The sequence below is a fragment of the Lonchura striata genome, chromosome 3 (assembly GCF_050655825.1).
Source record: "Lonchura striata isolate lonStrDom1 chromosome 3, ASM5065582v1, whole genome shotgun sequence".
NCBI classification, from domain to species: domain Eukaryota; kingdom Metazoa; phylum Chordata; class Aves; order Passeriformes; family Estrildidae; genus Lonchura; species Lonchura striata.
In genome coordinates, this window is record NC_140705.1 from 2,251,330 (window position 1) to 2,275,373 (window position 24,044).

At 53.3% G+C, this 24,044-nt stretch overlaps 1 protein-coding gene and 1 long non-coding RNA gene across 5 annotated transcripts in view; one reads left to right on the forward strand and one right to left on the reverse strand.

Moving 5' to 3' along the window:
* Positions 1–17,323, forward strand: part of FZD3 (frizzled class receptor 3) — a 59,540-nt gene extending 42,217 nt beyond the window's left edge. For all 4 annotated transcript variants that reach the window (XM_077782484.2, XM_085574331.1, XM_085574333.1 and 1 more), the window contains 3 exons: positions 3,517–3,665; positions 5,496–5,729; positions 12,218–17,323. In XM_077782484.2, coding sequence (XP_077638610.2) covers positions 3,517–3,665; positions 5,496–5,729; positions 12,218–12,416 — 582 coding nt within the window. In that variant the 3' untranslated portion in view covers positions 12,417–17,323. The remainder of the gene's footprint in view (positions 1–3,516; positions 3,666–5,495; positions 5,730–12,217) is intronic.
* Positions 17,195–23,098, reverse strand: LOC146767759 (uncharacterized). The gene is made up of 2 exons (XR_014953512.1): positions 22,969–23,098; positions 17,195–19,506 (listed from the first exon to the last, which is right to left on the reverse strand). It is a non-coding gene; the product is annotated as an uncharacterized LOC146767759 (long non-coding RNA).
* Between the last annotated feature and the right edge of the window lie 946 nt (positions 23,099–24,044).

Below are 24,044 nucleotides of genomic sequence, written 5' to 3' on the forward strand. Positions count from 1 at the left end.
TGATGCCCTTGAGGGGCACATTCCCTGTCAGGGAGAATTTCCCTAAATAAGGACCCAGATCCAGGTCCTTGTGGAAAATATTCTGCATTTTGGGGTGGAATGTGGAATTTGAATATTCCAGGTGAACAAATCTAACCCAACCCAACCCTGCACTTTTAAATTCATATTTTTCACTCTTCCTAAATTGTCAAAAAGCCTTTAAGACCCCGTGGACAGACATTAAATGTAAATATAAATAATTAAATTTAAAAAAGAATGAATGTCACCTGCATGAAGGAATTATGAATTTATTCCACTTAGTACCAGATGAAATAACAACAGGGCGGATTTTTGAGAGCTTTGTAATTGTAAGAATTATTTGCAATCATTTTTTCATATTTTTGATTCCTGGCTGGAATCTCACAAAACCACCCCAAAATCTGCTCTCCAGAGGATGGAATTCCCTCGTGGCTGCTGCAGTATTTCTTCCCTATTACTTAGATAAAACCCTTTTAAGTGTTTTTTTTCCCCAAAATTTCCCCCCAAACACATTTAAGTGTTTTTTCCCCCAAAATTTCCACATCAATGCAGGATCAGGGATCCTGTCCCCACAATTCCTGTTTGGAGCCATCCCAAAATCTGCTCTCCTGAGGATGGAATTCCCTCGTGGCTGCTGCAGTATTTCTTCCCTATTACTTAGATTAAACCCTTTTAAGCGATTTTTTTTCCCCAAATTTTCCCCCAAACCCTTTAAAGTGTTTTCCCCCCCAAATTTCCACATCAATGCAGGATCAAGGATCCTGACCCCACAATTCCTGTTTGGAACCATCCCAAAATCTGCTCTCCTGAGGATGGAATTCCCTCGTGGCTTGTGCAGTGTTTCTTTCCTATTCCTTTGATAAAACCCTTTTAAAGTGATTTTTTTTCCCCAATTTTTTCCCCAAACCCTTTTAAGTGTTTTTTCCCCCCAAATTTCCACATCAATGCAGGATCAGGGATCCTGACCCCACAATTCCTGTTTGGAGCCATCCCAAAATCTGCTCTCCTGAGGATGGAATTCCCTCCCGGCTGGTGCAGTGTTTCTTCCCTATTCCTTTGATAAAACCTTTTAAAGTGATTTTTTTTCCCCAAAATTTCCCCCCAAACCCTTTTAAGTGTTTTTTCCACCCAAATTTCCACATCAATGCAGCATCAGGAATCCTGTCCCCACAATTCCTGTTTGGAGCCATCCCAAAATCTGCTCTCCAGAGGATGGAATTCCCTCATGGCTGCTGCAGTATTTCTTCCCTATTACTTAGATAAAACCCTTTTAAGTGTTTTTTTTTTCCCAAAATTTCCCCCCAAACCCTTTTAAGTGTTTTTTCCCCCCAAATTTCCACATCAATGCAGGATCAGGGATCCTGTCCCCACAATTCCTGTTTGGAGACATCCCAAAATCTGCTCTCCTGAGGATGGAATTCCCTCCCGGCTGGTGCAGTGTTTCTTCCCTATTACTTAGATTAAACCCTTTTAAGTGTTTTTTTTTTCCCAAATTTTTCCCCAAACCCTTTAAAATGGTTTTTCCCCCCAAATTTCCACATCAATGCAGGATCAAGGATCCTGACCCCACAATTCCTGTTTGGAGCCATCCCAAAATCTGCTCTCCTGAGGATGGAATTCCCTCACGGCTGCTGCAGTGTTTCTTCCCTATTACTCAGATTAAACCCTTTTAAATGGCTTTTTTTCCCCAAAATTTCCCCCCAAACCCTTTTAAGTGTTTTTTCCCCCCAAATTTCCGTGTTCAGCCGTTCTTTTTCCCACACCTTCGAGCCCCTCTGGGCCAGAGCAGCTTCCTGCAAGGGGGGCTGGTTGTTCCCTGTGAATTCCCAGAGTTTTCCAGCCTCACCTCGGCTCACAGAGCACAGTCCCTGTCTCAAACAGCTTCTGGGATCTTTTCCTGGGCCTCTCCCCCAATTAACCAGCTGTAATTAATCCTTCCTTATCCCTTCTCCCAAATTCCCTCTCCAGTTCTCCTGGAGCCCCTTTAGGCCCTGGAAGGGGCTCTGAGCTCTCCTTGGATCCTTCTCTTCCCAAATTCCATTCCCTGGGTCCTGTCCCTCCATCCCTCGTCCCAATTCTCTCCCTGGATCCTTCTCTTCCCAAATTCCATTCCCTGTGTTCTGTCCCTCCACCCCTTATCCCAGATTCCCTCTCCAGCTCTCCTGGAGCCCCTTTAGGTTCTGCAAGAGGCTCTGAGCTCTCTCTGGATATTTCTCTTCCCAAATCCCACCCAAATCCCCCCTTTTCCACTTCCACATCCATTCCCTGGCTCCTGTTCCTCCATCCCTTATCCCAAATTCCCTCTCCAGTTCTCCCGGAGCCCCTTTAGGCTGTGGAAGGGGCTCTGAGCTCTCCCTGGATCCTTCTCTTCCCAAATTCCATTCCCTGGGTCCTGTCCCTCCATCCCTCGTCTCAATTCTCTCCTGGGGGCTCTGAGCTCTCCCTGGATCCTTCTCTTCCCAAATCCCATCCAAATCCCCCCTTTCCCAGTGGGAAGCCATTCCCTGTGTCCTGTTACCTCTGTCTTTTATCCCAAATTCCCTCTCCAGCTCTCCTGGAGCTCCTTTAGGTTCTGCAAGAGGCTCTGAGCTCTCTCTGGATCCTTCTCTTCCCAAATTCCATTCTCTGGGTCCTGTCCCTCCATCTCCTGTCCCAATTCTCTCCCTGGATCCTTCTCTTCCCAAATTCCATTCCCTGGGTCCTGTCCCTCCATCTCCTGTCCCAATTCTCTCCCTGGATCCTTCTCTTCCCAAATTCCATTCCCTGGGTCCTGTCCCTCCATCTCCTGTCCCAATTCTCTCCCTGGATCCTTCTCTCCTCCAGGGGAGCACCCCCAGCTCTCCCAGCCTGGCTCCCAGTTCTCCCAGTTGCTGGAATGACTGGAATTCCTCTCTCAGGGGACTCCTCACCACCACCACCAGTTGGTTCCTTCCCTCCCCAGCTCGGCGCCTCTCCCAGGCGCTCTGGAAGTTCTCTCTGGCTGAAGGTTCCGTTTTTGAGCCAGGTTATCCATTCCAAAAATCCCCCCGGAATGAAAATCTTGGGTCTCCTTTTCCAAACAAACCCTTTGGGCGTGGAAACATTTGGGAGAATTGATCTGGTGAGCGTTTTCGGGCTCAGCCGATCTCCCTGGAGAGGGGAAGTTTTGCTGGGCTGGGAAGAACCAGGCGCTCGAACCCGGCCAGAGCCTGGAATTCGGGAAGCCCAAGGAATAAAGGAATAAAGAACAAAAGCTTCCACGGAGCTTTCCCAGGAGCAGCCCCAGCACCTGGTCCCGTGCAGGTTAATCCCATCTAAGGAACGACTCTCCCGAGAAAACATTCCAGGATTACTCAGGGCACGGATAAAAGAGCAGAAACACAAATAAAGTCAAGGAGCTGCCAGCAGCTGAGCCTTTTGTCTGAGCCAGGCAACAAAGGCAGGGAGGGATGATCTAAACCAGCCGGGATGGGTGGTAAATAATCTAAATAATCTCCCTTTCCTCATTTTCTCCTCCAGGTCACTCAGATGAGCCGCCCAGACCTGATCTTGTTCCTGATGAAGTACCTGATGGCCTTGGTGGTCGGGATCCCCTCGGTGTTCTGGGTTGGAAGCAAGAAAACCTGTTTTGAGTGGGCCAGCTTCTTCCACGGGCGCAGGAAAAAGGAGTGAGCACGGATATTTTACACATCAGCCCTTCCCTTGCTGCCCCGGGAGGGAGTTTGGGTTGGGTTTTCATGAGATTAAACAGCAATGGATGGAAAAATCTCTATCCAGAATGCAGCCAGGAAGGACAAAACAGACAACAGCTCAATAATTCCCTTATTTCTCCCTAAATATTCTTTGTTCCCAAATTGAATCTAAATTTACCCATCTTCAAAATGTTTTTAACAAGGATTAAGCATCAAATAAACTGCAACTACTTACTGAGAGGTGCAATAGAAACTTTTTATTTATAAAAGTGCATCCAGCCAGCTGAATCAGAGCTTTAAATTGGAATTAAATGCAGGTTCCTCTCGCCGTGGTTGCAGTTGGGAGCTGTTTTCTGCCTTTACTCTCCCTTGTGCACTGGTGCTGAAGAGCAGCTTGGTAAAGTGACAATCAGAACTTCTCAGAGCTTCAGCAGGGCTGAAATTAATTTAGATTGAGGTTGGCATCGATTCAGAGACAATCCGTGTGATTTTGTGGTGGCCGTGGGTAGGTTTTGTCCTTTAAGATGTTTGAAAACAGATCCACAAAGTTTTCCGTGACTTCTCCTTGATTTTTGGCCCATCCTTAAGGATTGAAAATGGGCTGAAATAACCACAGGGGAGGCGCTTCAAAACCGGGCACATTATAATGTAAATAATGTAAATAACAGGGACATTATAATGTAAATAATGTAATAAATATTGTCCTTTAAGATGTTTGAAAACAGATCCACAAAGACAGAAAGCTTTGGTGACTCGTCCTTGACTTTTGGCCCATCATTTAAGGATTGAAAATGGGCTGAAATAACCACATGGGAGGCGCTTCAAAACCGGGCACATTATAATGTAAATAATGTAAATAACAGGGACATTATAATGTAAATAATGTAATAAATATTGTCCTTTAAGATGTTTGAAAACAGATCCACAAAGACAGAAAGCTTTCCATGACTCCTCCCTGACTTTTGGCCCATCCTTAAGGATTGAAAATGGGCTGAAATAACCACACGGGGAGGTGCTTCAATACCGGGCACATTATAATGTAATTTCCCTAATAAATATTGTCCTTTAAGACGTTTGAAAACAGATCCACCAAGACAGAAAGTTTTTGGTGACTCGTCCTTGACTTTTGGCCCATCCTTAAGGATTGAAAATGGGCTGAAATAACCACATGGGAGGCGCTTCAAAACCGGGCACATTATAATGTAAATAATGTAAATAACAGGGACATTATAATGTAAATAATGTAATAAATATTGTCCTTTAAGATGTTTGAAAACAGATCCACCAAGACAGAAAGTTTTTGGTGAGTCCTCCTTGACTTTTGGCCCATCCTTAAGGATTGAACTGGGCTAAAATAACCACAGGGGAGGCGCTTCAAAATCAGGCATATTGTAATGTAATTTCCCTAACAAACATTGTCCTTTAAGATGTTTGAAAACAGATCCACAAAGACAGAAAGCTTTTCCTGACTCCTCCCTGACTTTTGGCCCATCATTTAAGGATTGAAAATGGGCTGAAATAACCACACTGGGGACCGAAATAACCACAGGGGAGGCGCTTCAAAACCGGGCATATTATAATGTAAATAATGTAAATAACAGGGACATTATAATGTAAAACATGTAAATAACAGGGGCATTATAATGTAAAACATGTAAATAACAGGGGCATTATCATGTAAATAATGTAAATAACATGGGCATTACCATGTAAATAACGCTCTTGTTCGCCAAGCCCCGCTACTTGTTGTGTTGGTGCTGCGACCCGCTTCCGCAGCGCGCTAATTAACGCCGATTAATTGCCCAGGGTTGTCAACGAGAGCCGGCAGGTGCTGCAGGAGCCGGACTTCGCCCAGTCGCTGCTGCGGGACCCCAACACGCCCATCGTCCGCAAGTCGCGGGGCACCTCCACGCAGGGCACCTCCACGCACGCCTCGTCCACGCAGCTGGCGGTGCTGGACGAGCAGCGCAGCCGCGCCGGCAGCGCGCACAGCCGCGCCGGCAGCTGCCACGGCAGCCTGCACCGCTCGCGCGACGGACGGTACGGCCGCAGCCCGGACCGGGGCAAGGGGCCCGGGATGCTCCCGAGACTCGGGGCTCCGTGGGTGGGAAGGGGCTGAAGGACATTCCCGAGACTCGGGGCTCTAGGGGAGCTTTGGGGGGCAAGGGGCCCAGGACGCTCCCGAGACTCGGGGCTCTAGGGGAGCTTTGGGGGCAAGGGGCCAGAGGACATTCCTGAGACACGGGGCTCTAGGGGAGGTTTGGGGGGAAGGGGCTGAAGGACATTCCCGAGAGTCGGGGCTCTAGGGGAGGTTTGGGGGCAAGGGGCCGAAGGATGTTCCCGAGACACAGGGCTCGGCAGGTGGGAAGTGAGCCGAAAGACATTCCCGAGACTCGGGGCTCTAGGGGAGCTTTGGGGGAAAAGGGGCTGAAGGACGCTCCCAAGACACGGGGCTCTAGGGGAGGTTTGGGGGAAAGGGGCTGAAGGACGTTCCCGAGACACGGGGCTCTAGGGGAGGTTTGGGGGGAAGGGGCTGAAGGACGTTCCCGAGACACGGGGCTCGGCGGGTGGGAAGTGAGCCAAAAGACGTTCCCGAGACACGGGGCTCTAGGGGAGCTTTGGGGGAAAAGGGGCTGAAGGACGCTCCCGAGACACGGGGCTCTAGGGGAGGTTTGGGGGAAAGGGGCCAAAGGATGCTCCCGAGACTCGGGGCTCTGCGGGTGGGAAGGGGCCGAAGGACGCTCCCGAGACTCGGGGCTCTAGGGGAGGTTTGGGGGGAAGGGGCCCAAGGATGTTCCCGAGACACGGGGCTCCGCGGGTGGGAAGGGGCCCAAGGACATTCCCAAGACTCGGGGCTCTAGGGGAGGTTTGGGGGGAAGGGGCTGAAGGACGTTCCCGAGACACGGGGCTCCGTGGGTGGGAAGTGAGCCGAAGGACATTCCCGAGACACGGGGCTCTAGGGGAGGTTTGGGGGGCAAGGAGCCAAAGGATGTTCCCGAGACACGGGGCTCCGCGGGTGGGAAGGGGCTGAAGGACATTCCTGAGACACGGGGCTCTAGGGGAGGTTTGGGGGTGAAGAGTGGAAAGAAATTCCCGAAACACGTGGCTTTAGGTGAGGTTCCGCTGGGGAGGGGGCTGAAAGACATTCCCAAAATCTGCGGCTTTAGTGGTGGTTCGGGTGGGAAGGGAGCTGAAAGAAATGGCCAAAACATGGGGCTTTAGGGGAGTTTGGCTGGAAAGGGGGCCGAAAGACATTCCCGAAATCCGGGGCTCCACAGGTGGTTCGGGTGGGAAAGGAGCGGAAAGAAATCCCGTTCCCAAAATCTGGGGCTTTAGGGGTGATTCGGGTGGGAAGGGAGTGGAAAGAAATTCTCAAAATCCAGGGTTTTAGGGGTGGTTCAGGGGGGAATGGAGCTGAAAGGAATCTCCTAACACCTCCCAAAATCCCGGGCTTTAGGGGAGGTTCAGGTGGGAAGGGAAAGAAATCCCGTTCCACCTCCCAAAATCTGGGGCTTTACAGGTGGCTCGAGTGGGAAGAGAGCGGAAAGAAATTTCCTTCTGCTTCGCAAAATCTGGGGCTGTAGGGGAGGTTCGGGTGGGAAGGGAGCTGAAAGAAATCTCCTAACGCCTTCCAAAACTCAGGGTTTTAGGGGATGTTTGGGTGGGAAGGGAGAGGAAAAAAATCCCATTCCACCTCCAAAACTCTGGGGCTTTACAGGTGGCTTGAGTGGGAAGAGAGCGGAAAGAAATTTCCTTCCACTTCCCAAAACTCTGGGCTCCATGGGTGGCTCGGGTGGGAAGGGAGCGGAAAGAAATTCCCAAAACTCGGGGCTCCACGGGTGATTGGGGTGGGAAGGGAGCAGAAAGAAATCCCGTTCCACCTCCCAGAACCCGGGGCTTTAGGGGGGCTTTGGGTGGGAAGGTGCTGGAGCTCGCTCCTGGGTCAGGGGTGGCTCCATGTGGTGGAAAAGTCTCTCCTCCAAGCCGAGCTTCCAAAGAAAGGCTCAGCAGTCTCTTGTTCAGTCTCAAGGCAGTTTATTGCAAGTTATCTCAAAGATTTTCTTCTGGGGCTGCTGTGGTTTGCTCACAGCACAGGCAGAGGCACACACACACCCTGACATCCTCTCTGACTCCCGACTGCTTCTTCTTTTCCTTCTTCTCCTTCTTTTCCTCCTTCTTCTTCTTCTTCTTCTTCTTCTTCTTCTTCTTCTTCTTCTTTTCCTCCTTCTTCTTCTTCTTCTTCTTCTTCTTCTTCTTCTTCTTCTTCTTCTTCTTCTTCTTCTTTTCCTTCTTCTTCGTCTTCGTCTTCTTCTCTCCCTGCCCAGGGCTGCTGCTCTCTTTTATATGGCACATCACATATTAAATGTTTATAATTTTTCCCCAATGCCTATTCCCTATATTAAATGGTGCCTTTCTATATTTTATATGATACATTACATATTAAATGTTTATAATTTTTCCCCAATGCCTATTCCCTATATTAAATGGTGCCTTTCTCCTCCAAACCAGTCTGTGAGTGCCAACATCACCAGAACATGGAGGTGAGGAAGGAGAAAGAGGGAGGACAGGGCAGGCCCAAATCCCAAATCCATCTTAAACCTCTGACCCCCATGTACAAAACCAAACCCCCTGTACAGCACTCAGAAATTCTTCCCTCTACTTTGTGACCACTTCTACTGTAACATCCAAACTTTGGTGACTTCTTGTTCTCCCTGCAAGGTTGGTAACTCGTTCCATGGCTCAAACCCAAACTCACAGCTGTTTGCAGCTGTGCCAGGGTCTCAAATGCTTCTGACCCGGGCCCGGAACATCCAAAAACGTCTGAGGGACGTTCTGAGTTCCAACAGGGAGTGGAAAGAAATCCCCTTCTGCCTCCCAGGTCGCTCCAAGCGCTGCCCAGCCTGTCCTCAAACAATTCCAGATGTGGCAGTGCACAGCCTCGCCAACAGATGTTGTGCAGAGGATCGATGGCCCTCCCAGCCAGACACGCGGCCGTAACTCCGCTAAAATTGGGAGTTCTGGTGCATCTCCTCTGCCTGGTGGTGTCTGGGCTGGAAAGAGGAAAAATGCCGTGGTATTTCCAGAGTGTGCTGGGCTGGGTGAATTAATGGCAGGGCAGGGGAGAGATCTGTGTGTGCAAACAGACCCGGGAGAGATCTGGGTGTGCAAACAGACCCAGGAGAGATCTGGGTGTGAGACCAGAAACAGGAGAGATCTGTGTGTGCAAACAGACCCGGGAGAGATCTGTGTGTGCAAACAGACCCGGGAGAGATCTGGGTGTGAGACCAGAAACAGGAGAGATCTGTGTGTGCAAACAGACCCGGGAGAGATCTGGGTGTGAAACCAGACCCGGGACAGATCTGGGTGTGAGACCAGAAAGAGGAGAGATCTGGGTGTGAAACCAGACCCGGGACAGATCTGGGTGTGAGACCAGAAACAGGAGTGATCTGTGTGTGCAAACAGACCCGGGAGAGATCTGGGTGTGAAACCAGACCCGGGACAGATCTGTGTGTGCAAACAGACCCGGGAGAGATCTGTGTGTGTGAAACCAGACCCTGGAGAGATCTGGGTGTGTGAAACCAGACCCGGGAGAGATCTGGGTGTGAAACCAGACCTGGGAGTGATCTGTGTGTGTGCAAACAGACCCGGGAGAGATCTGGGTGTGAAACCAGACCCGGGACAGATCTGGGTGTGAAACCAGACCTGGGAGTGATCTGTGTGTGTGAAAACAGACCCGGGACAGATCTGTGTGTGAAACCAGACCTGGGAGTGATCTGAGTGTGAAAACAGACCCGGGAGTGATCTGTGTGTGTGAAACCAGACCCAGGAGAGATCTGGGTGTGAAACCAGACCCGGGACAGATCTGGGTGTGAAACCAGACCCAGGAGAGATCTGGGTGTGAAACCAGACCCGGGACAGATCTGGGTGTGAGACCAGAAACAGGAGAGATCATGTCTGTGCAAACAGACCCGGGAGAGATCTGGGTGTGAAACCAGACCCAGGAGTGATCCGTGTGCGAATCCAGACCTGGGAGTGATCCGTGTGCGAATCCAGACCCGGGAGAGATCTGGGTGTGTGAAACCAGACCTGGGAGTGATCCGTGTGCGAATCCAGACCCGGGAGAGATCTGGGTGTGTGAAACCAGACCCGGGAGTGATCCGTGTGCGAATCCAGACCTGGGAGTGATCCGTGTGCGAATCCAGACCCGGGAGTGATCCGTGTGCGAATCCAGACCCGGGAGTGATCCGTGTGCGAATCCAGTCCTGTCCCAGGTCAGCTCGGCGCTTTCCTGGCTGATCTCTGTCTGCCAATCCTCCTGTCCCTGCCGAGGTAAAGAAGGGCACAGGCTCCCCGCTCTGAGCCGAGGTGGGGCCAAGGTTTAATTAATCATCCTTTCACTCTAATTACAACCCTGACAGCGCTGGGGTAAAACCCGAGCAGGGGCTGGGACGCTTCGGGGAGCGAGCTGCCCTGGGGCAGCACTGACATCCCTGTTATAAATTGAGGTGAATAATTTGATTCAGCCTTTTAAGATCAGTTAATAATTTTATTAATTACAGCAAGCGATAGCAAGCAAAACAGCGCTGGGTGCAGCTGGGGAATCAGTGTTCCGCTTAAAGCTGACAACCTTTCTTCTCTTCAGTCCCTTTTTATCCAGCACCAGTGGGGGTGATGGGTCTCCTTCTGCTGTGGTTATCAGTCCCAGCAGTAGTTGGTTTCACAAGTGGAGGTGATGGATCTCCTTCCACTGTGGTTATCAGTCCCAGCAGTAGTTGGTTTCACAAGTGGGGGTGATGGATCTCCTTCCACTATGGTTAACAGTTCCAGCAGTAGTTGGTTTCACAAGTGGGGGTGATGGATCTCCTTCCACTATGGTTAACAGTTCCAGCAGTAGTTGGTTTCACAAGTGGGGGTGATGGATCTCCTTCCACTGTGGTTATCAGTCCCAGCAGTAGTTGGTTTCACAAGTGGAGGTGATGGATCTCCTTCTGCTGTGGTTATCAGTCCCAGCAGTAGTTGGTTTCACAAGTGGAGGTGATGGATCTCCTTCTGCTGTGGTTATCAGTTCCAGCCAGTCCTGCAAGATCTTTCACAATCTTTGTTTGTGGTTACCAGCCTTGCCCAAGCCTGCAAATTCCATGCCCCGACCCCCCTTTTATCCTAATTTCATACTTCTGATGAACAAACAAGTCAAAGCAGTTCTTCACAATCCCCATCGTTATAAATGAGAATTTATTCAGCCAGATTAAAAATAAAAATCATTTTATTTGCGGTCAAATTCTATCTAGCCAGCCACACGGAAAGGACAGAGCCGAGCCCGGGGTCGACCCTGGGTGTGCAACAAGGAGTCAGCCTCAGCAGAGGTTTCCTCCTATGCCCACACACCTCCACCCTGGCACAAGCGGTTTTTATAGGGAAAATTCCGCCTGAGGCCAAGATTTCAGCACTTAGTCTTTTCTTCTATTCAGAGTCTATAGGTTAATAAGATTTTCTTTTTTTTAATGTCCGGAGTAGTTGAATTCTTGATGAGAGTTTACGGGAAGGCTGCACTCACATGGATCTGTCTGAGGATTTCCATGATCAGCACTGATGATGGTGATGATCAACACCTGGAGCCCAGCCATGGCCCATCTCCTGGCCAAGCCACATCCGTTTACTTGCTGCCGCGCTCCCGCCCCGGCTCCCTTTGTCTCAGCCCCGGTTCCCTTTGTCTCAGCCCCGGTTCCCTTTGTCTCAGCCCCGGCTAGCTCTCATCCTGGGGCGAGGGCGGGCGATGGAGGCACCCTCCGCCGCTCCCAGCTGGGGTTTGGAGAGTGCCTTTGTGGGTTCCGGGCAGCGCTAGCAAGCCTCGCGGTGGTAAATGAAGAGCGGATCCTGCTGGGGGCTAAGTCCGAGTTTATTGTAGCCCAACGGGGCCAAATGTCCTAGAACGGTGCCAGCCAACAGGAACAAGCACAAGGTGCTTGCACTGGCTTATAAACTGTAAGGGAGGGGTATCCAACGACCAATGGGGATAGGGATAGGGGGTGGCTCCGGGATGGGGGGATATGGTGGGGTCCAATGGGGGAAGGATATGGGGGGAGCCCCAGGTCCTCGCCCAATCACCCGGTGCCCTGAGTAGAAGCTTCTGGATGGATGGGAAGGGGCACCGAGTGATAGACAAGGCACCTGGGGGGGGTAAAATGCCTCTTTCAGGGTGATGGATAGATACTGGGAAGGCGGGAAGGGCGGACAAGGCGGGAAAACTGGGGGTAAACCAAGTTGCACACGGGGGTACAAAGGAATAAACCAATACATAATACAGGGATAATAAAACATACAAATAATGCAACTCCACAACTTGTAAATCAGTTTCTAATATACATCCAGTCTCACCTGTAACGGGGGGGAACTAATACGACGGGCATGATTTAACAAATATCCAATATTCCATGTTTCATACGAGGACTGGCGTGAATTATATATTATAAATTGTATATATCTTATATTATATCCACATAAGCCATCCCTCCGTGTCGCCCGCTCAGGTACACCCCCTGCAGCTACCGCGGCGCGGAGGAGCGGCTGCCCCACGGCAGCGCGGCGCGGCTGACCGACCACTCGCGGCACAGCAGCTGCCACCGGCTGAGCGAGCAGTCCCGGCACGGCAGCGCCCGCGACCTCAGCGCCAGCACGGCGGGCACGCACATCAACCGGGTCATCGAGGAGGATGGCGCCAGCGCCTGAGGCAGCGGCCCCAGCTGGGAGCCAGCCTCGGCCGCTGCCGGGCCTGGGGCGCTCGCCCCGGAGCTCCGTGCAACCGCCCAGTGGAAAGATGAACCTCTCCGGAGGTAATTATTTATTTGGAAACTGTTCCTCATCGGACACGACTGCTGGATTTCTTATTCTCTGTGGAAAACAATCTCCCCCTTCCTTCCCTTCCCGGTGTCCCTCCTTCCCCGGGTGTGTCGGGAGGAGCCGGCCCCGGAATCCGAATTGCCGGAATCCAAATTCCCGGAATCTGAATTGTCAGAATCCAAATTGCCGGAATCCGAATTCCTGAAATCGGAATTGCTGGAATCTGAATTGCTGGAATCCGAATTGCCGGAATCCGAATTCCTGGAATCCGAATTCCTGAAATCCGAATTGCCGGAATCCGAATTCCTGAAATCCGAATTGCCGGAATCTGAATTGCCGGAATCCGAACTGCTGGAATCTGAATTGCCAGAATCCGAATTGCCGGAATCCGAATTCCTGAAATCCAAATTGCTGGAATCCAAATTCCTGAAATCCGAATTCCTGAAATCCGAATTGCCGGAATCTGAATTCCTGGAATCCGAATTCCTGGAATCCGAATTGCAGGAATCCAAATTGCCGGAATCCGAATTCCTGGAATCCGAATTGCAGGAATCCGAATTGCAGGAATCCGAATTCCTGAAATCCGAATTGCCAGAATCCGAATTGCCAGAATCCGAATTCCTGAAATCCGAATTGCCGGAATCCGAATTGCCGGAATCTGAATTGCAGGAATCTGAATTGCAGGAATCTGAATTGCCGGTGTCGGGGATCCGAATTCCTGAAATCCGAATTGCCGGAATCCGAACTGCCGGAATCCGAATTCCTGGAATCCGAATTGCCGGAATCCGAATTGCAGGAATCTGAATTGCCGGTGTCGGGGATCCGAATTCCTGAAATCCGAATTGCCGGGATCCGAATTCCTGGAATCCGAATTGCTGGAATCCGAATTGCCGGGATCCGAATTCCTGAAATCCGAATTGCCGGGATCCGAATTCCTGGAATCCGAACTGCCGGAATCCGAATTGCCGGAATCCGAATTCCTGGATCCGAATTCCTGGAGTCCGAACTGCCGGGATCCGAGCTGCGGTGTCGGGGCGGAGCCGGGAGTTGTTCTGAGGAGCCTCGAGGAACTCCTGCTGGGAGGAGGAATCCTCCGTGCCCCTCCCGTGCGAGCTGGCGGCGTTGGCGAGGCTGGAAGCGCCGCAGGAATGAGCGCCGGGGAGAGGGAAACTCCCTGACCACCGCCGCCTCTGCCCAGGCTGGGGGCAAGAGACAGGCAGGGAAAAGCGATTTTTGTATAACTTGTATCGTCCTTGCTTTTTTACAAAAGACTATTTAAATTTTCTACTCGTTTACAATTTCCGTAGGAAGAGAGATGGGTTTTAAAAGCAGTTACCTAGATCATATTCAGCCGTTTATTTTTTAGAGCCACGTACAAAAGCTGAGATTGCCTGTTCCTGATCGATTTAAATACAAGCTCGTCAGAGCAAAGCTGAGTTTGTCACCCGAGCGGGAAGGCGGAGCCCGTTCTACAGCCGGGGCTGAGCCTGTGCACAATCCCCAGCGGCGGGGGAAGGAGGCTGAGGCCACAGCACCGGAGCAGCTCCTCCTTCCCTGGGAGGTCAGGGCTGCTCTGCGAGGATCTCCGCGCTGGGATGCGGGGGAAACTGAGGCAGGAGCTGTGCCCAGATGGGGAGAAGGAGGGCGAGGCAGCTGGAAGGGCCAGGGCGTTCCTTAGGAGGAGTCGGGATCCCCAGCTCAGGGATTGCAGATCCGCCTCTGCTGTGCTGGTTTTAATCCCCTTCCGCAGATTCCTGGCAGGGAATTCCCAGTCTGGGCTTTTTGTGTGGAAAGGATCCCTCGGGAAACGCGGGAGGCAGAAGTCAAGGATGGTGCTGGAGATCTTCTGGAGCACTTTCTGTGGAACTCATCCAGCAAACCTACCTCAGTAATCGCTGCTGGGAAACAAATCCTTCTTTTTGCATTGCCCTTCTGTAATTCCCTCCCTGACCCGGTGGAGGCACAGCCTGGAGGGCAGGGCTCCACAATTAAATAAATTTAACCTGGAGCAGCCTCTGTGCACAGCCTGGAGGGCAGGGCTCCACAATTAAATCACTTTAACCTGGAGCAGCCTCTGTGCACAGCCTGGAGGGCAGGGCTCCACAATTAAATCAGTTTAACCTGGAGAAGCCTCTGTGCACAGCCTGGAGGGCAGGGCTCCACAATTAAATCACTTTAACCTGGAGCAGCCTCTGTGCACAGCCTGGAGGGCAGGGCTCCACAATTAATTCAGTTTAACCTGGAGCAGCCTCTGTGCACAGCCTGGAGGGCAGGGCTCCACAATTAAATAAATTTAACCTGGAGCAGCCTCTGTGCACAGCCTGGAGGGCAGGGCTCCACAATTCAATAATTTTAACCTGGAGCAGCCTCTGTGCACAGCCTGGAGGGCAGGGCTCCACAATTAATTCATTTTAACCTGGAGCAGCCTCTGTGCACAGCCTGGAGGGCAGGGCTCCACAATTAAATAATTTTAACCTGGAGCAGCCTCTGTGCACAGCCTGGAGGGCAGGGCTCCACAATTAAATAAATTTAACCTGGAGAAGCCTCTGTGCACAGCCTGGAGGGCAGGGCTCCACAATTAAATAATTTTAACCTGGAGCAGCCTCTGTGCACAGCCTGGAGGGCAGGGCTCCACAATTAAATCACTTTAACCTGGAGAAGCCTTTGTGCACAGCCTGGAGGGCAGGGCTCCACAATTAAATCAGTTTAACCTGGAGCAGCCTCTGTGCACAGCCTGGAGGGCAGGGCTCCACAATTAAATAATTTTAACCTGGAGCAGCCTCTGTGCACAGCCTGGAGGGCAGGGCTCCACAATTAAATCAGTTTAACCTGGAGCAGCCTCTGACTCGTGTGCTGCCTCAAAGGGGTGATCTGGTAGGAATCTGGATAAGCTGAGTTTTCCTAAACACTGAAACCAAACTAAATAAGCTCAAGGGTTTACGTTGATCCTCCTGCCTCAATTTCCAGTTTGTTTTTTTTTTAATAAATTGTAGCACTGTTTTGACTTGTTTAGAGACAGGGAGAGGAATGCTGTTGGAGCTTGGAGAAGGATCCTGCTGGAAATGTTAATTTGTGAGCTTCCAGTACTGCTTCCAGGTGGGAATATCGAAGTGGTTCCTTGCTGACCCTAAAGGGACAGGCTCCTGTCACCCCAGAGAGGTGACTCAACTCACACTGGGGTTCTGGCTGGGATTTTTGCCTCCCTGCCCCCTCCCTCCTACCTTCAACACCTGAGCCAGCACGCTGTGCTCTGGCAGAGCATGGGGAATTCCTCCCTCACCCATGGAAGAATGTGAAAAGCTCCCAAATCACGCTGTGCAGGGGCTCTGAAGCGCACCCCAGTTCAAATGTGACCCCACCAGCACCTCAGGCAGGGCACCAGGAGTTTTTTGGGGTGCTTTGCTACCCGGTGAGAGCTCCAGCCCGGGTCTGTGGGATTGGTGCCAAGCTTTAAATTTCCCCCCGAGCTTCTGCCCTCACCGAGGGGCTCTGGGCTGTTCCCAGTCACCGAGGGGCTCTGGGCTGTTCCTGCTCTCACCGAGGGGCTCTGGGCTGTTCCTGCTCTCACCGAGGGGCTCTGGGCTGTTCCTGCTCTCACCGAGGGGCTCTGGGCTGTTCCTGCTCTCACCGAGGGGCTCTGGGCTGTTCCTGCTCTCACCGAGGGGCTCTGGGCTGTTCCCAGTCACCGAGGGGCTCTGGGCTGTTCCTGCTCTCACCGAGGGGCTGTGGAGCCCCGGGGGCTTTGTCCCTCCCCAGCAGCCCCCAAAAGCTGATCCTCTCTCCGGGAGGCGAGCAGGGAAGCTGGACAGTGCCTGGCTCCTCCAGCCCATCCCAAACTTCATCAACAAGCTGCAGCCCCAGATCTGCTCGGTGGAGCTGTTCTGGAAATTGCTGTGCTCCTCATTCCCGCTGTTCCTGGGGATCTGCAGCTCCTGCTTTGCCCATCCACATCCCCCCTCGTTTGGGCTGCTCTTCCTTCTCCCCCCTTCGGCTCCCGTGAAGTTCTGGGTGGGCGCTGCGGCCGCCTCCATGGAAGAGGCTGCTGCTCCTTTTTAAACACTGGCAAGGCAGCAGCAGCAGCCCCAGCTGGGTGTCACCGTGTGCTCCCGTTCCTCCCAGCGCAGAGCCAGGCTTTGTGCTGGAAGCTTTAAGCTCCAGGAGGCTCCGGCTGAAATTCGGTCAAACCCAGCGCTGCTCCCGAGTGGTTCCAGCAAGGAGGGAAGGGAAAATCCCTCGGGAGGAGCACAGGGATGAGAGCCAGGCCAGCCCAGGGCAGTGCCACAGTGAAGGGGAGCCGTTCTCAGCCCAGCCCCGGGGCACCGAGATCCCAAAAATCAGCGGGGAGCCGGCGGCGACAGCACGGCACGGGAGACGTCCCCAGGTCCGCCCTGGGAATATCCATTGAATGTGAAGCTTTACCCCCATCCCCTTGTGCCGCTTTTCTGGGATCAGGATTGATTTCCCCCTCCCAGGAGCGGCGTTTTCCCGGTTTTTCCTGATTTTGCCCGTCGGCTCGGTGCAGGTGACATCTCCTGGCACTCCGGTGTCCCTGCTGTGGCATCCTCGGGAGAGGGCAGGGAGCTCCCAGGAATGTGCGGGGCAGCCCCTGCCCGCGGCTGACCCCGCTTGCACTCGGCTCTTGGTAGATTTGTTTACAGTTAGTCCAGTGTCGGTTCTGTAACGTTTAATTTTTAGCACTTTAACTGTGAGTGTACAAACTGGTTTCCCTTGTAGTCGGTGTACATTTTCATTTTAGACCTTTGGAAGTTTTTAATAAAACGATGGAAAAAACTCTGGCAACGGGTTTTCAATTCTTTTCCTGCGGGCGTAATCCTACCCCCGTTAGAAACCCAGTCCAGCAGCAGTTGAGATATAAAGGTTAAAGAATTAAAATATCAGATTTTACTCTGGCCAGCAGCTCTGTGAATTTGAAGAAAGACTTTCTAGGTTTAATCTCCCGCCAGCATCTGCGCTCGTGGACGCCGGGCACGGTTCCAGCAAGCACAGAGCTCTGGGCAGGTTTGGCTCCGGGTTGCTCGGCGCTTTGGAAGAGCGGAGCTCTGAAACCAGCAGGATTTCACGGCAGACGGGAGGGGAGAGCAAACAGGTTTGGGAGCAGCAGTGCCAGGGATGTGTGCGGGGTTTACTGCCAGACCCAGGCTGAGGACAGGATGATGATGTGTCTGAAGGAGCTGCCTGGCCCGTGGGAGGACACAGGGTGGGTTTGGGTTGGAAGCTGCGCGCCGAGTCCTGCGTGGCTGCGATGAAACCAATCTGTGAGTGCCAACATCACCAGAACATGGAGGTGAGGAAGGAGAAAGAGGGAGGACAGGGCAGGCCCAAATCCCAAATCCATCTTAAACCTCTGACCCCCATGTACTAAACCAAACCCCCTGTACAGCACTCAGAAATTCTTCCCTCTACTTTGTGACCACTTCTACTGTAACATCCAAACTTTGGTGACTTCTTGTTCTGCCTGCAAGGTTGGTAACTCGTTCCATGGCTCAAACCCAAACTCACAGCTGTTTGCAGCTGTGCCAGGGTCTCAAATGCTTCTGACCCGGGCCCGGAACATCCAAAAATGTCTGAGGGACGTTCTGAGTTCCGACAGGGAGTGGAAAGAAATCCCCTTCCGCCTCCCAGGTCGCTCCAAGCGCTGCCCAGCCTGTCCTCAAACAATTCCAGATGTGGCAGTGCACAGCCTCGCCGACAGATGTTGTGCAGAGGATCGATGGCCCCTGGGTCAGGCAGAGAAAGGTTCAGGGGTGGAACTTTAGAGCTGCTGAGAGTTTGAAGCGGGTTGTGAGTGACCGGCTCTGCAGGCGAGCAGCCCGAGAGGAGGAGGGTTCCCACTGCAGCCGGAGCCAGGCGGAGCTCCCAGCTCCCCGCCGGGCCCAGAGGGGTTAACGCGGGGCTGGGGAGCGCCCGGAGCTCCTGCGGTCCTCCCGAGGAGGATTAGGGACCCGCAGGTGAGGGAGGAGCTGGAGGAGGGGCTGTGCTCGGAGCAGAGGCCGAGGTCAGTTCGGCCCCCCAGGCTGGGATTAGGGGTGCGGGTGTTGTGCTCACATTCCTGACGCTCTTTAACACCCGCTGCAGGTTTGGGGTCGGCTTTGTGTCTCAGCTCTGCCAGCTCCTGCCCTCGTCGTGATTTCCTCTCCAGTTTGAAGGGAGGAGAGCATCTGGCCATGCACTAATCCTGAAGACAGCAAAAGCTTTGAGTCCTGGAATGGTTGTGGGTGGGAAGGGACCTTAAATTGATCTTGTAATTCCGTTCCACTGCCGTGGGCAGAACAAACCTTCCCGGGGTCCCAGGCTGCTCCAAGCCCCGTCCAGCCTGGCCCTGGACACTTGAGGGATCCAGGGGCAGGCACAGCTCCTCTGAGCCAGGGCCTCCCCACCCTCACAGGGAACAATCCCATCCCAATGTCCCATCGGAGCCTGCTCCAAGAAATCATTGGTGCCAAAAGGCTGGAACAAAACAGGTGCGAATAGGTTGTTTTATAAAAAGTCGTTTTTTAGGAGTTCTCTCCAGCTCAGAGCTCCACCACCAGCCCTGGAGCGTGACCGGATCCAGGTTTCCAACGCCCTCGGCTACCGGTCCGACTGGTTTTTAGGAAAACACCGCAGACGCCTTGGATTGATCTTGGGTCTCCAGTTTCAGTGCCTGCACCACATCCTGCTGCTGTGACCCCATGGCACCTCCTGCTCCCGCTCCGTCCCACGGGGCCATCCCCGCGGGGAAAAGCTGCTTTTCCTCACCCATCTCCTCGCGTTTGGGTTTTACTGCCTCCACACAACCCCTGCAGCATTTCAAAGCCTCTGCACGCCGGGAGCTGGCTTTAAATATTTCCAGGGTCTCCCACGAGAGTGCTGCATGGATGCTCGGCAAATTGGAGTTGTCCTGACACCTGAAATGGTGGGAAGGATGAAGAAGGATGGATCTGCAGCGCCAGAGGGTTGCCAGCCTCTTCCCAAGCTGCTGTAATGCAATATTTTAAATACAAATATATTAATATTCATGTTTGGCATAGACATACCCTCTTCTGTTTCCTGTTCAGTGCTGCTGCAGAGGGTTCCTGCCTTTGGGAGAACACGCTGAAAAAAAACCCCTTGAGGCCCTGAATTACAACATAATCCAGTTTTCAAATCCCACCTGGAATCTGCCTTGACATCTCCCGCCGTGCCTTCAAAGCCCTCTGATGTGATAAGGCTCAGCCCCTGCCAACACACAGAACATCTGCTGGGCTGCAGGAAGGGGGAAAGGGAACCTTGTTCTAATTTCTGGGAGGCAACCAGCTCCCAGTCCTCCTTTGCAGGGTGGGTTTGGGGCTTTCGTGGTGCTCCCAGAGGTGCACAGGGAGCAGGGCCAGCGATGTGCCGGGGCACGAAAGAGCAAGAAAATCTGGGGCTGACCAAGAGTTTGGATTTGTAGTGACGAGAGGAAACGCGCTCAAGGTGTGCCGGGAGAGGTTCAGGTTGGACATCGGGAGGAATTTCCTGAAAACACCGGGGAGTGGTGGAGTCCCCATCCCACCCGTGGCACTCCATCAGTCAGTACTTGGACTCGATGATCTCAGAGGTCTTTCCCTACCTAAATAATTCTGTGAAAACCAGGAACCATCATTAGTTTTCAACCCCTTTTCCCCGCTGCTTCTCCCCAGAAGCAATCCCGAGGAACCTGCTCGTCCCACAGAAACCCCTGGCGCTCCCCTGGGTGCTGCTGGGGCAGGGGAAGGGTTAAGCCCGGCCTTTGGGAGCCTTTAAATGCGGACAAACCTCCCGAGCGCTGCCGGAGCTCGCCGGCGCCAGCGGGGAAAGCGCCGGGCGCTAATTGGAGTGACGGCCCCGGAGCCGTGAGGAATGAGCGGCGCACGATGAGGAGGTGCCCCCAAAACCCTGACCCCTGCAGCGACCCTCCCGCCCTGTCCGCGGGGCGCTGCTCCCTCCAGGGAGGGATTTTCATCCCCGAGCGGCGCAGCTGCTGCTGGAAAAGCTGCGGCCGGCAGGAATTAAACTTTTGGTTTTCGCTGCGAGCCCCGGCGGTGGCAGCGGCTGTCACAGGGACATCTCCGCTCCAATTTTAAATCAAATTCACAGTGCTGCTCCTGCCCCAGACTCTCCCGGATCGGGGGCGGCGCAGGACAGAAAAAGCTGCACCAGCCAGAGCTCATGTGCCCGATCCTGGGCTCAAGCTGCTCCTGGCAGCAGGAAAGCCCCTTGTCCTCCTCCTCCTCTGCTCCCGCTGTAATCGGAGCTGGCTGGACAGAAGCTGCTTCCCCCTGGATCCCGTTTTCCCAGGGATAAGCCATCCTTAAATGCTTTTCCTCCATCCCGGGACAGTGGGGAATTGGGGTCCTTGTAAAAAAGCTCTTGGAGCAGCGCTGGGTGCGGGGAGGATGTTCTGCTGTGCAGGGATGGAGGGATGCTCGTGGGGAGGAACTGGTGCTTGGGACGCTCGCAGAATCCTCGAATGGCTGGAGGAATGCTCGAGGGGAGGAATTGGTGCTCGGGACGCTCGCAGAATCCTCGAATGGCTGGAGGGATGCTCGAGGGGAGGAATTGGTGCTTGGGACGCCTGCAGAATCCTCGAATGGCTGGAGGGATGCTCGTGGGGAGGAATTGGTGCTTGGGATCCTCGCAGAATACTCGAATGGCTGGAGGGATGCTCGAGGGGAGGAACTGGTGCTTGGGACGCTCGCAGAATCCTCGAATGGGTGGAGGGATGCTCGTGGGGAGGAACTGGTGCTTGGGATCCTCGCAGAATCCTCGAATGGCTGGAGGGATGCTCGAGAGGAGGAATTGGTGCTTGGGACGCCTGCAGAATCCTCGAATGGATGGAGGGATGCTCGAGGGGAGGAATTGATGCTTGGGACGCTCGCAGAATCCTCGAATGGCTGGAGGGATGCTCGTGGGGAGGAACGGGTGCTTGGGACGCTCGCAGAATCCTCGAATGGCTGGAACTGGGAGTTTTGGGAGGATTCTGAGGGAGAAGAAGCCACGACGTTGATCCATGCAGGGTCCTGAGTGCCGGCAGTGCCCCACATCAGCCCCTGGGGCAGTTCCGCAGGATCCGCCGCAGCTTTTCCACCCGAACCGCGGGGCAGAACCCCCTGCGCTGCCCTGGGAGAGGAAAATCCGCAGGGAAAGGTGCGGGTCCGTCCCCGCCGCTGTGAGCAGGAGGCTGGGACACCGCCCGGCCTCGCCGCTGGGTCGGGGCTCCATCCCCGGGGCCGGGCCGGCTGCGCGGAGCCGGCGCAGGGATGGCGTTCCCAGCGGGATTTTTAAGGCAATAGTGCCACCCCGTGCACCGGCGGCAGGGTGACACGCAGGGAAGGCGGGCAGGGAGGCGGCGGTGGTGGCACTGCGGACCCACACCCGGGAGCGGGGATGCATCCATGGAAAACCATGGAAAAGGGCGGCTCGATGCCGCCGCAGCTGGGATCCTGCAGGGGACAGAAATGTCTGCGGTTCGGAGGGACACCGGGAGAGCTGGAGAATCATGGGATGTGCAGAAATCGCGTCCAACTCCAGCTGCTAACGGGAGTTTTGTGCTGGTTTGTTCTTTTCCCAGTTTTTCCGGTGCCTGCAGTGCCTGGGCAGCTGAGTCCCCTCTCTGCTCCGTGTGCTGCCCTGCAGGGAGATGTGGGGACGGCCACGGCCCTGGTCCATCAGTGACCCTGCGGGAGGAGCCCCGTGTCCTTTTCTCTGACCCCGAGACGGACCGGCACCACCCGGAGAAACTCCCTGTGCGTGTCTGGGACCATTTCATTGTCACAGCTTGTGGCCTTAGGAGGGCAGGGGGAAGCAATTATTTTGTGCGTGGGTGGTGGTGGGTGTCTCCCCAGCACCCCAGAGAGCACAGAGAGCCCAGTGGGTGTCCCTGGCACCCCACGGGAGCCTCCAGGTGCTGCTCGGCTCTGGGAAACGAGCACCCAGGAGGAGGGAGCAGAGCTCTGTCCCTGGTTCCAGCTCCCCGGGATTTCCCAGCCCAGCAGATTTCAATCCTTCATCACATCCCAGCTCCCTCTGCAGCCACGTACCCCACATTGCTTCAGGTGTCAAATAGGGACAAGAAGCTTTTGGGACATTTTAGGGTCATGTTTTGCTGTTTTAGTTCCTCCCTAAGTGTGCACACACCGAAGGGCACAAGAACAAATCCACACACCCTGTGTGCCCCACTGAGACTGTTGGAAAAGCATCCCCCCACCCTACAGGGTCCATATGGGATCCTCAGGCTGGAGGAGGATTTATTGGACAGAGGGAGGAAGGGAGGGATCTCCACTGAGCTGGAGATGCAGCCACTTCCCTCTCTTGGATTCCAAAGGCTAATCTTTAGGGAATTACAGACATAAACCTCTTAGCTGGCGTGCTGTCAGTGCCCATTGCTGATGAGCTGATTGAAATCGAGTGGAAAAGATTAAATTTGTCCCCCAAAACGTACCCCAGGAGCTGCAGGGGATGGAGAGGAGATGCTCCTTGCTGGCTTTGCTCTTCCCTGTCTGTCTGACCAGATCTGGATGTTCCATGGAAATGTTTCCAGGCTTTGTAATCTCCACAAATTCCGTCACTGTGCTCCACGGGATTATCTGTGCCCAAGCAGCCACCTGGAGCTGGAGGAAATGGTGCCAGGAGAACCAGTTAGAGGCAACATTTCCCATAAAGGAGCCCCTGTCCCCATCCTTGGTCACTCCCCAGGGACGTTCACAATTTTGCTTTATTTAAAGTTTTGCTTTATTTAAACTGTTCAGAACTGCCGTTGCTGCTCTGGACATGAGACTTGACAAACACAGCAGGAAAACTCGGGATTTCCTGGGATTTGAGGAATACTTGCAGCTCTCCCCAGAATTTGGCCAAATGTTAGTTGGGACTCTGATGTCCACAGGGTCACATCCCTGCCCCGGGGAAGAAACAGGAGCCTGTAGAAAGACATCGCAGGAATAGAGGCTGCAGACGGGGGAATTGGGTTGAAAAAGAAGCTTTTTGAGTCACAACAAGCTTCTGGCAGGGTCTGAAATGTCACTTCACATCTGCAGCAGACACAAGGTGGCATCAGAAAGCCAAGAGCTTCCTGAGGCTGCTCTTGCCAAGGAGAAGGAGAGAGATGAGTTCCAGGTGTGCACACCTCTGGGTGCTGTGCCTCTGGTTTTCCTCAGTCCTTCAGCAATTCCCTCTCTTGTCACAGGAGGTTCTTTTCCAGGCCTTGTCCATGACCTGCAGTTGCTTCTCCTGTCAGAAAAAATCCCAGGAATTACATTAGCGGATCTTGATGCAAACTGGGAATGTGGACCAAGGCTTGTGAGGTCTCACCTTCAGAGTGGTATTTGGGCTGTAATCCCATTTTTGGGGTGATCCCACTGTGGCTGGGTGTAGGATCATCCTCCCACTGGGATCACTTTTCCTCGGGGTTTGGATGAGTTGTTGGTTTGCCTCCAAGCAGGATCCCAGTGCTGGGCCCAGCAGAGCAGAGCTCCTGCAGTGCTGACCCAGGGAGGTCAAACCACAAAGTCTCGTTAATAT